Source organism: Bombina bombina, chromosome 3 (genome assembly GCF_027579735.1).
Source record: "Bombina bombina isolate aBomBom1 chromosome 3, aBomBom1.pri, whole genome shotgun sequence".
Lineage (NCBI taxonomy): Eukaryota > Metazoa > Chordata > Amphibia > Anura > Bombinatoridae > Bombina > Bombina bombina.
This window is the reverse complement of record NC_069501.1, coordinates 862,146,488-862,159,466: the sequence shown is the minus strand read 5'-3', so window position 1 is coordinate 862,159,466 and position 12,979 is coordinate 862,146,488. Positions and strand designations below refer to the sequence as shown.

Below are 12,979 nucleotides of genomic sequence, written 5' to 3'. Positions count from 1 at the left end.
TTTATTTACTTCCTATGTGTTCTTGTATACAACAGTGCAGCTGATTATTAAATATCTAAGGATGTAAATGTGAGCGTTTTCTGCTGAAAACAGAATTTATGTTTACCTGATAAATTACTTTCTCCAACGGTGTGTCCGGTCCACGGCGTCATCCTTACTTGTGGGATATTCTCTTCCCCAACAGGAAATGGCAAAGAGCCCAGCAAAGCTGGTCACATGATCCCTCCTAGGCTCCGCCTACCCCAGTCATTCGACCGACGTTAAGGAGGAATATTTGCATAGGAGAAACCATATGGTACCGTGGTGACTGTAGTTAAAGAAAATAAATTATCAGACCTGATTAAAAAAAAACCAGGGCGGGCCGTGGACCGGACACACCGTTGGAGAAAGTAATTTATCAGGTAAACATAAATTCTTTTTTCTCCAACATAGGTGTGTCCGGTCCACGGCGTCATCCTTACTTGTGGGAACCAATACCAAAGCTTTAGGACACGGATGAAGGGAGGGAGCAAATCAGGTCACCTAAATGGAAGGCACCACGGCTTGCAAAACCTTTCTCCCAAAAATAGCCTCAGAAGAAGCAAAAGTATCAAACTTGAAAAATTTGGTAAAAGTGTGCAGTGAAGACCAAGTCGCTGCCCTATATATCTGATCAACAGAAGCCTCGTTCTTGAAGGCCCATGTGGAAGCCACAGCCCTAGTGGAATGAGCTGTGATTCTTTCGGGAGGCTGCCGTCCGGCAGTCTCGTAAGCCAATCTGATGATGCTTTTAATCCAAAAAGAGAGAGAGGTAGAAGTTGCTTTTTGACCTCTCCTTTTACCGGAATAAACAACAAACAAGGAAGATGTTTGTCTAAAATCCTTTGTAGCATCTAAATAGAATTTTAGAGCGCGAACAACATCCAAATTGTGCAACAAACGTTCCTTCTTTGAAACTGGTTTCGGACACAGAGAAGGTACGATAATCTCCTGGTTAATGTTTTTGTTAGAAACAACTTTTGGAAGAAAGCCAGGTTTAGTACGTAAAACCACCTTATCTGCGTGGAACACCAGATAAGGAGGAGAACACTGCAGAGCAGATAATTCTGAAACTCTTCTGGCAGAAGAAATTACAACTAAAAACAAAACTTTCCAAGATAATAACTTAATATCAACGGAATGCAAGGGTTCAAACGGAACCCCCTGAAGAACTGAAAGAACTAAATTGAGACTCCAAGGAGGAGTCAAAGGTTTGTAAACAGGCTTAATTCTAACCAGAGCCTGAACAAAAGCTTGAACATCTGGCACAGCAGCCAGTTTTTTGTGAAGTAACACCGACAAGGCAGAAATCTGTCCCTTCAGGGAACTTGCAGATAATCCTTTTTCCAATCCTTCTTGAAGGAAGGATAGAATCCTAGGAATCTTAACCTTGTCCCAAGGGAATCCTTTAGATTCACACCAACAGATATATTTTTTCCAAATTTTGTGGTAAATCTTTCTAGTTACAGGCTTTCTGGCCTGAACAAGAGTATCGATAACAGAATCTGAGAACCCTCGCTTCGATAAAATCAAGCGTTCAATCTCCAAGCAGTCAGCTGGAGTGAAACCAGATTCGGATGTTCGAACGGACCCTGAACAAGAAGGTCTCGTCTCAAAGGTAGCTTCCAAGGTGGAGCCGATGACATATTCACCAGATCTGCATACCAAGTCCTGCGTGGCCACGCAGGAGCTATCAAGATCACCGACGCCCTCTCCTGATTGATCCTGGCTACCAGCCTGGGGATGAGAGGAAACGGCGGGAACACATAAGCTAGTTTGAAGGTCCAAGGTGCTACTAGTGCATCCACTAGAGCCGCCTTGGGATCCCTGGATCTGGACCCGTAGCAAGGAACTTTGAAGTTCTGACGAGAGGCCATCAGATCCATGTCTGGAATGCCCCACAGCTGAGTGACTTGGGCAAAGATTTCCGGATGGAGTTCCCACTCCCCCGGATGCAATGTCTGACGACTCAGAAAATCCGCTTCCCAATTTTCCACTCCTGGGATGTGGATAGCAGACAGGTGGCAGGAGTGAGACTCCGCCCATAGAATGATTTTGGTCACTTCTTCCATCGCTAGGGAACTCCTTGTTCCCCCCTGATGGTTGATGTACGCAACAGTTGTCATGTTGTCTGATTGAAACCGTATGAACTTGGCCCTCGCTAGCTGAGGCCAAGCCTTGAGAGCATTGAATATCGCTCTCAGTTCCAGAATATTTATCGGTAGAAGAGATTCTTCCCGAGACCAAAGACCCTGAGCTTTCAGGGATCCCCAGACCGCGCCCCAGCCCATCAGACTGGCGTCGGTCGTGACAATGACCCACTCTGGTCTGCGGAATGTCATCCCTTGTGACAGGTTGTCCAGGGACAGCCACCAACGGAGTGAGTCTCTGGTCCTCTGATTTACTTGTATCTTCGGAGACAAGTCTGTATAGTCCCCATTCCACTGACTGAGCATGCACAGTTGAAATGGTCTTAGATGAATGCGCGCAAAAGGAACTATGTCCATTGCCGCTACCATCAACCCGATCACTTCCATGCACTGAGCTATGGAAGGAAGAGGAACGGAATGAAGTATCCGACAAGAGTCTAGAAGTTTTGTTTTTCTGGCCTCTGTCAGAAAAATCCTCATTTCTAAGGAGTCTATTATTGTTCCCAAGAAGGGAACCCTTGTTGACGGGGATAGAGAACTCTTTTCCACGTTCACTTTCCATCCGTGAGATCTGAGAAAGGCCAGGACAATGTCCGTGTGAGCCTTTGCTTGAGGAAGGGACGACGCTTGAATCAGAATGTCGTCCAAGTAAGGTACTACAGCAATGCCCCTTGGTCTTAGCACAGCTAGAAGGGACCCTAGTACCTTTGTGAAAATCCTTGGAGCAGTGGCTAATCCGAAAGGAAGCGCCACGAACTGGTAATGTTTGTCCAGGAATGCGAACCTTAGGAACCGATGATGTTCCTTGTGGATAGGAATATGTAGATACGCATCCTTTAAATCCACCGTGGTCATGAATTGACCTTCCTGGATGGAAGGAAGAATAGTTCGAATGGTTTCCATCTTGAACGATGGAACCTTGAGAAACTTGTTTAAGATCTTGAGATCTAAGATTGGTCTGAACGTTCCCTCTTTTTTGGGAACTATGAACAGATTGGAGTAGAACCCCATCCCTTGTTCTCTTAATGGAACAGGATGAATCACTCCCATTTTTAACAGGTCTTCTACACAATGTAAGAATGCCTGTCTTTTTATGTGGTCTGAAGACAACTGAGACCTGTGGAACCTCCCCCTTGGGGGAAGTCCCTTGAATTCCAGAAGATAACCTTGGGAGACTATTTCTAGCGCCCAAGGATCCAGAACATCTCTTGCCCAAGCCTGAGCGAAGAGAGAGAGTCTGCCCCCCACCAGATCCGGTCCCGGATCGGGGGCCAACATTTCATGTTGTCTTGGTAGCAGTGGCAGGTTTCTTGGCCTGCTTTCCCTTGTTCCAGCCTTGCATTGGTCTCCAAGCTGGCTTGGCTTGAGAAGTATTACCCTCTTGCTTAGAGGACGTAGCACCTTGGGCTGGTCCGTTTCTACGAAAGGGACGAAAATTAGGTTTATTTTTTGCCTTGAAAAGCCGATCCTGAGGAAGGGCGTGGCCCTTACCCCCAGTGATATCAGAGATAATCTCTTTCAAGTCAGGGCCAAACAGCGTTTTCCCCTTGAAAGGAATGTTAAGTAGCTTGTTCTTGGAAGACGCATCAGCCGACCAAGATTTCAACCAAAGCGCTCTGCGCGCCACAATAGCAAACCCAGAATTCTTAGCCGCTAACCTAGCCAATTGCAAAGTGGCGTCTAGGGTGAAAGAATTAGCCAATTTGAGAGCATTGATTCTGTCCATAATCTCCTCAAAAGGAGGAGAATCACTATCGACCGCCTTTATCAGATCATCGAACCAGAAACATGCGGCTGTAGCGACAGGGACAATGCATGAAATTGGTTGTAGAAGGTAACCTTGCTGAACAAACATCTTTTTAAGCAAACCTTCTAATTTTTTATCCATAGGATCTTTGAAAGCACAACTATCCTCTATGGGTATAGTGGTGCGTTTGTTTAAAGTGGAAACCGCTCCCTCGACCTTGGGGACTGTCTGCCATAAGTCCTTTCTGGGGTCGACCATAGGAAACAATTTTTTAAATATGGGGGGAGGGACGAAAGGAATACCGGGCCTTTCCCATTCTTTATTAACAATGTCCGCCACCCGCTTGGGTATAGGAAAAGCTTCTGGGAGCCCCGGCACCTCTAGGAACTTGTCCATTTTACATAGTTTCTCTGGAATGACCAACTTGTCACAATCATCCAGAGTGGATAATACCTCCTTAAGCAGAATGCGGAGATGTTCCAACTTAAATTTAAATGCAATCACATCAGGTTCAGCCTGTTGAGAAATGTTCCCTGAATCAGTAATTTCTCCCTCAGACAAAACCTCCCTGGCCCCATCAGACTGGGTTAGGGGCCCTTCAGAAATATTATTATCAGCGTCGTCATGCTCTTCAGTATCTAAAACAGAGCAGCCGCGCTTACGCTGATAAGTGTTCATTTTGGCTAAAATGTTTTTGACAGAATTATCCATTACAGCCGTTAATTGTTGCATAGTAAGGAGTATTGGCGCGCTAGATGTACTAGGGGCCTCCTGAGTGGGCAAGACTCGTGTAGACGAAGGAGGGAATGATGCAGTACCATGCTTACTCCCCTCACTTGAGGAATCATCTTGGGCATCATTGTCATTATCACATAAATCACATTTATTTAAATGAATAGGAATTCTGGCTTCCCCACATTCAGAACACAGTCTATCTGGTAGTTCAGACATGTTAAACAGGCATAAACTTGATAACAAAGTACAAAAAACGTTTTAAAATAAAACCGTTACTGTCACTTTAAATTTTAAACTGAACACACTTTATTACTGCAATTGCGAAAAAACATGAAGGAATTGTTCAAAATTCACCAAATTTTCACCACAGTGTCTTAAAGCCTTAAAAGTATTGCACACCAAATTTGGAAGCTTTAACCCTTAAAATAACGGAACCGGAGCCGTTTTGAACTTTAACCCCTTTACAGTCCCTGGTATCTGCTTTGCTGAGACCCAACCAAGCCCAAAGGGGAATACGATACCAAATGACGCCTTCAGAAAGTCTTTTCTAAGTATCAGAGCTCCTCTCACATGCGACTGCATGCCATGCCTCTCAAAAACAAGTGCGCAACACCGGCGCGAAAATGAGGCTCTGCCTATGATTAGGGAAAGCCCCTAAAGAATAAGGTGTCTAAAACAGTGCCTGCCGATATTATTATATCAAAATACCCAGATAAAATGATTCCTCAAGGCTAAATATGTGTTAATAATGAATCGATTTAGCCCAGAAAAAGTCTACAGTCTTAATAAGCCCTTGTGAAGCCCTTATTTACGATCGTAATAAACATGGCTTACCGGATCCCATAGGGAAAATGACAGCTTCCAGCATTACATCGTCTTGTTAGAATGTGTCATACCTCAAGCAGCAAGAGACTGCTCACTGTTCCCCCAACTGAAGTTAATTGCTCTCAACAGTCCTGTGTGGAACAGCCATGGATTTTAGTGACGGTTGCTAAAATCATTTTCCTCATACAAACAGAAATCTTCATCTCTTTTCTGTTTCTGAGTAAATAGTACATACCAGCACTATTTCAAAATAACAAACTCTTGATTGAATAATAAAAACTACAGTTAAACACTAAAAAACTCTAAGCCATCTCCGTGGAGATGTTGCCTGTACAACGGCAAAGAGAATGACTGGGGTAGGCGGAGCCTAGGAGGGATCATGTGACCAGCTTTGCTGGGCTCTTTGCCATTTCCTGTTGGGGAAGAGAATATCCCACAAGTAAGGATGACGCCGTGGACCGGACACACCTATGTTGGAGAAATAACCTTTTCTAAATTTTACTGTTGGGACTCATCAAAAAAGATAAGTAACTTTATCAAACTCTTTCCCTACAGAAGCAATGGGACATGAGTAAGTTTAGGATCTTTACATTATCCATATACCATGCAGCTCTGTGCATTATTTTTCTAGGTTAAAAACAGAATTTATGCTTACCTGATAAATTTCTTTCTTTTGCGATGTACCGAGTCCACGGATTCATCCTTTGTACCGATGGACTCGGTACAAAGCAAAAGAAAGAAATTTATCAGGTAAGCATAAATTCCGAAGAAGCAAAAGTATCAAATTTGTAAAATTTGGAAAAGGTATGAAGCGAAGACCAAGTCGCAGCCTTACAAATCTGTTCAACAGAAGCATAATTTTTAAAACCCCATGTGGAAGCCACCACTCTAGTGGAGTGAGCTGTAATTCTTTCAGGAGGCTGCTGTCCAGCAGTCTCATAAGCCAAACGGATGATGCTTTTCAGCCAAAAGGAAAGAGAGGTAGCCGTAGCCTTTTGACCTCTACGCTTTCCAGCATAGACAACAAACAAAGAAGATGATTGGCGAAAATCTTTGGTTGCCTGCAAATAAAACTTCAAGGCACGAACCACGTCCAAGTTGTGCAACAGACGGTCCTTCTTAGAAGAAGGATTAGGACACAGAGAAGGAACAACAATTTCCTGATTGATATTCCTGTTAGAAACAACCTTAGGGAGGAACCCAGGTTTGGTACGCAAAACCACCTTATCAGCATGGAAAACAAGATAAGGCGAGTCACATTGTAATGTAGATAGTTCAGAAACTCTTCGAGCTGAAGAGATAGCAACTAGAAACAGAACTTTCCAAGATAGAAGCTTAATATCTATGGAATGCATGGGTTCAAACGGAACCCCCTGAAGAACTTTAAGAACTAAATTGAGACTCCATGGCGGAGCAACAGGTTTAAACACAGGCTTAATTCTAACTAAAGCCTGACAAAAAGCCCAAACATCTGGGACATCTGCCAGATGCTTGTGCAACAGAATAGACAAAGCAGATATCTGTCCCTTTAAGGAACTAGCGGACAATCCTTTCTCCAATCCTTCTTGGAGAAAAGACAGTCCTAGGAATCCTGATCTTACTCCATGAGTAGCCTTTGGATTCACACCAAAAAAGATATTTACGCCATATCTTATGATAGATCTTCCTGGTGACAGGCTTTCGAGCCTGAATCAAGGTATCTATGACCGACTCAGAGAAACCCCGCTTTGATAAAATCAAGCGTTCAATCTACAAGCAGTCAGTTGCAGAGAAATTAGATTTGGATGCTTGAATGGACCTTGAATCAAAAGGTCCCGTCTCAGTGGCAGAGTCCATGGTGGCTACTTCCTGTCAGGATGAATCCGTGGACTCGGTACATCTTGCAAAAGAAATAAAGATTATAAATATTTATTAATTTCTTTATCCTAAAGCTGACACATTTCCAACAGCAGATTTGTATAGTATATTTACAAAACGGAGGAGAGACATACAGACATTAACTGCTGAACACTGTAATACTATTATATTGTTATCTTTAAAGTTAGTGAAAGTGAAGTCACACAAAAGAATTCGTGTTGGAGGAAAGTATATTAGACTCTATGTATTAAAAAATACTCCAAAGTATTCTGATTTGCGTATAACATTCCATATTGTATCTATTACCAGGGGAGTGACTACCAAGGGCTCACAAGTCTCAGTCAAAATAGGGTCTGCATTTCTAGAAGACACATTAAACCCTACAATCTGTATTGGCTTTGCTATACGGGAGCCTGGTGTGGCACAGCTGCACCTGCATCATGTCTAGCTCCTGTATGCCGCCCCTTGTCATTCAGTATTTTTTGTGGAGAACAGATAGCCTACCCTATACAGATACCCTATTGTTGATTAAGTAACACAGATGTGCTGCAACAGTTGCCACAAGAAAGGAGACTTTTTAATTATACCAGCACATACCTTACAATCACATTAAGAACTAAATACATTTTATAACATAGAACTGAGGTTATTCCAAGTCTCCCTCTAGTCATGGCTGCTGCCATGTTGAAATCTAGTTTTCACTGCATTCCTGTGCCAACATGTTTTAATTATGCAGGTTCCAAAACTTCATCACCCAATATTATAGTGGAATGCATATAATATACTTTATTTAATGTCTCTTTATACATAAACCGAATGGCCAGCATAAAAACATAACATACAAAATTATTGTTTAAATTGCACATTTTAATCTATATCAGGTGTATTTAGTTGTAGAATACCTTCAGCTTTAGTGTCATCCATTGCTTTGTATTCTGTGCTCTTTATTGCAAGTTCCACACCATACCCAGATAAATACATTTTCCTTGGGCTTGGTTTCTGAAAAAATTAAACAACTTATCAAAATTAAGGTTATGAAGTTTAAAAAAAAAATGTAAAATGTCTACATTAAAAAGGGGCAGTAAATGTAATTTACCTTGCCTTCTTCGCCAGCTCTTCTGATCCTGTATTTTTTTTATAAGCGTGTCACACACATTATCCTATAACAGCCCACCCAATAGCGCAATTGAACTAAATGTACAGCACTCCCACGCTGGCTAAAGCGGTCGGTTGCTTTAGCCAGTGCGGTACATTTAGTTCAAAAGCACTATCTGGCACTCTGTTATAGGACAGAGTACCCTTGACACCCTTTTAAAAAAATACAGTTGTAGAAGAGGCTGGCAAAGAAAGAACACAAGGTAAATATAGTTTTGCGGGCTTAAATCTCACAAAACTCTTTATTTTTTTGCAGGTATTGCTAAGTTAATGTTAAATAATTCTGCACTTCTGCAGATTTATTTAACAATAACTTTTACCTTTACTGTCCACACAAATATATATATATATATATATATATATATATATATATATATATATATAATAATAAATATATATATATATATAATAATAATAAATAAATATATATATATATAATAATAATAAATAAATATATATATAATAATAATAAATATATATATATATATATATATATATATATATATATATATATATATATATATATATAATAAATATATATAAATATATATATAATAATAATAAATATATATATATAATAATAATAAATATATATAAATATATATAATAATAATAAATATATATAAATATATATAATAATAATAAATATATATAAATATATATAATAATAAATATATATATATATATATAATAATAATAAATATAAATATATATATATATAATAATAAATATATATATATATATAATAATAATAACTATATATAAATATATATAATAATAATAACTATATATAAATATATATAATAATAATAAATATATATAAATATATATAATAATAATAATAAATATATATAAATATATATAATAATAATAAATATATATAAATATATATATATATATATATAATAATATATACAATAATATATATATATATATATATATATATATATATATATATATATATATATATATATATATATATATATATATATATATATATATATATACACACACACATGTAGCCCTCAGTTAACGCTGGGGTTAGGTTCCAGAAGGAATGGTTGTAAATCGAAACTGTTGTAAATTGAAACCCAGTTTATAATGTAAGTCAATGGGAAGTGAGGGAGATAGGTTCCAGGCCCCTCTCAAAATTGTCATAAGTAACACCTAATACATTATTTTTAAAGTTTTGAAATGAAGACTTTAAATTCTAAACAGCATTATAAACCTAATATAATAATCACACAACACATAATATATCATTTAAACTAAGTTAAATGAACAAAAACATTTGCTAAACAGCATTATAAACCTAATAAAATAATCACACAATACAGACTTCACTTGCATTTTTCTGCAAACAGTTCTTTCTATGCATTCCAATCTGGACTGATTTATAGACAGGAAGATCTTGTTCCTTTGAAATCTGCTCGATAGCTCAGGTCTGGTTAAACTGATTAATTTCAGCTCGCTTGGCTTTGCTGCAACACAAGCGGATAGCTCCACCTACTGGCTATTTTAATAAATGCACTGGTTCTCAATGTGTTTCAATAGCAGTCACATGACTGGAAAAAAAGGTTGTTATTCTGAAACAGTGTAAATTGAACCGTTGTAAAACGAGGGCCACCTGTATATATAATATAATATTATATATATATATATATATATATATATATATATATATATATATATATATATATATATATATATATATATATATATATATATATATATATATATATATATATATATACACACATACATATACACATATACACATACATACATACATACATACATACATACACACACATACACACACACCGGACACTTTTTTAGGTACACCTTGCTAGTACCGGGTTGGACCCCCTTTTGCCTTCAGAACTGCCTGAATTCTTCATGGCATAGATTTAACAAGGTGTTGGAAACATTCCTCAGACATTTTGGTCCATATTGACATGATAGCATCACGCAGTTGCTGTGGATTTGTTGGCTGCACATCCATGATGCAAATCTCCCGTTTCACCACATCCCAAGGGTGCTCTATCGGATTGAGATCTGATAACTGTGGAGGCCATTGGAGTACAGTGAACTCATTGTCATGTTCAAGAAACCAGTTTAAAATAAATTTGAGCTTTGTGATCTGGTGCATTATCCTGCTGGAAGTAGCTATCAGAGGATGGGTACACTGTAGTCATAAAGGGATGGACATGTTCAGCAACAATACTCAGGTAGGCTGTGGCATTTAAACGATGCTCAATTGGAACTATGGGGCCCAAAGTGTACCAAGAAAATATCCCCCACACCATTACACCACCACCACCAGCCTGAACTGTTGATACAAGGCAGGATGGGTCCATGCTTTCATGTTGTTTACCCCAAATTCTGACCCTACTATCTGAATGTTGCAGCTGAAATCAAGACTCATAAGACCAGGCAGCGTTTTTCCAATCTTCTATTGCCCAATTTTGGTGAGCTTGTGCCAATTATAGCCTCAGTTTCATGTTCTTAGCCGACAGGAGTGGCACTCAGTGTGGTCTTCTGCTGCTGTAGCCCATCTGCTTCAAGGTTCGATATGTGCGTTCAGAGATGGTATTCTGCATATCTTGGTTGTAAAGAGTTGTTATTTGAGTAACTGTTGCCTTTCTATCATCTTGAACCAGTTTGCCCATTCTCCTCTGATATCAAGGCATTTTTGTCCACACAGCTGCCGCTCACTGGATATTTTCTCTTTTTCTGACCATTCTCTGTAAACCCTAGAGATGGTTGTGCATGAAAATCCCAGCAGTTCAGCAGTTTTTTTTAAATACTGTGACCAGCCCGTCTGGCACCAACAACCATGCCCCGTTCAAAGTCCCTTCCTTCCCCATTCTGATGCTCGGTTGGAACTTCAGCAAGTCGTCTTCACCACGTCTAGATGCCTAAACGCATTGCGTTGCTGCTATGTCATTGGCTGATTAGCAATTTGTGTTACCAAGCAATTCAACAGGTGTACCAAATAAAGTGGCCGGTAAGTATATATATATATATATATATATATATATATATATATATATATATATATATATATATATATATATATATATATATATATATATATATATATATATATATATATATATATATATATATATATATATATATATATATATATATATATATATAAACAGTGGGGCTTGCACTCGCTGGTCTTTTCCGAAACGTGCCTTTATTGTAAAGTTTCGGGGACCGTATCACCTTTCTCAGACCACCGAAACATAACAATAAAGGCACCCCACTGTTTTTTCTATGCTATTTTCTCGCGTGCACCCTGGTAAGTGTGTGTGTGTTTTCACAGCCTACAGAACAGTTATTTTGTTTCTCTAACCTAGGAACAAAGTTGGTTACAACCTGCCTTATATAAGTAATGAATACAAACCAACAATACTAGTAGCCAGTCTGAAAAAAATAAACACAGAATCTAAAACATTAAAAAAAAAAAACATAATTTATGTAAGAACTTACCTGATAAAATCATTTCTTTCGTATTGGCAAGAGTCCATGAGCTAGTGACGTATGGGATATACAATCCTACCAGGAGGGGCAAAGTTTCCCAAAACTCAAAATGCCTATAAATACACCCCTCACCACACCCTCACCACACCCACAATTCAGTTTAATGAATAGCCAAGTAGTGGGGTAATAAAGAAAGGAGTAAAAAGCATCAGAGGAATCTGGAAATAATTGTGCTTTATACAAAAAAATCATAACCACCATAAAAAGGGTGGGCCTCATGGACTCTTGCCAATATGAAAGAAATGAATTTATCAGGTAAGTTCTTACATAAATTATGTTTTCTTTCATGTAATTGGCAAGAGTCCATGAGCTAGTGACGTATGGGATAGCAGATACCCAAGATGTGGAACTCCACGCAAAAGTCACTAGAGAGGGAGGGATAAAAATAAACAACAGCCATATGCTGAAAAATTAATCCACAACCCAAAATATAAGTTATTCTCATGAAGAAAAGAAAAACTTAAAACATCAGCAGAAGAATCAAACCCGAAACAACTGCCTCAAGATCTTTTCTACCAAAAACTGCTTCTGAAGAAGCAAAAATATTAAAATGGTAGAATTAAGTAAATGTATGTAAAGAAGACCAAATTTGCTGCTTGCAAATTTGAACAACTGAAGCTTCATTCTTAAAAGCCCACAAAGTGGCGACTGATCTAGTAGAATGAACTGAAATTCTCTGAAGCTGGGATTAACCCGACTCCAATAAGCTTGAAGAATCAAAAAGCTTTAATCAAAAAACCAAGGAAATAGCAGAAGTTTTTCTGACCTTTCCTAGGACCAGAAAATATAACAAATAGACTTGAAGTCTTTGCTTAGTAGCTTAAATATAATATTTCAAAGCTCTCACCACATCCAAAGAATGAAAAGATCTTTTCCAAAAAATTCTTAGGATTAGGACACAAGGAAGGAACAACAATTTCTCTACTAATGTTGTTAG

The 12,979-nt window shown here is 38.6% G+C and overlaps 1 protein-coding gene across 1 annotated transcript in view; it reads right to left on the bottom strand.

The window, feature by feature from the left end:
* The window catches only part of UGGT2 (UDP-glucose glycoprotein glucosyltransferase 2), a 991,813-nt gene that overhangs the window by 881,992 nt on the left and 96,842 nt on the right, over positions 1-12,979 (bottom strand). The window contains exon 6 of the mRNA XM_053707835.1: positions 8,235-8,331. Within this exon, the coding sequence (XP_053563810.1) occupies positions 8,235-8,331 (97 nt within the window). The remainder of the gene's footprint in view (positions 1-8,234; positions 8,332-12,979) is intronic.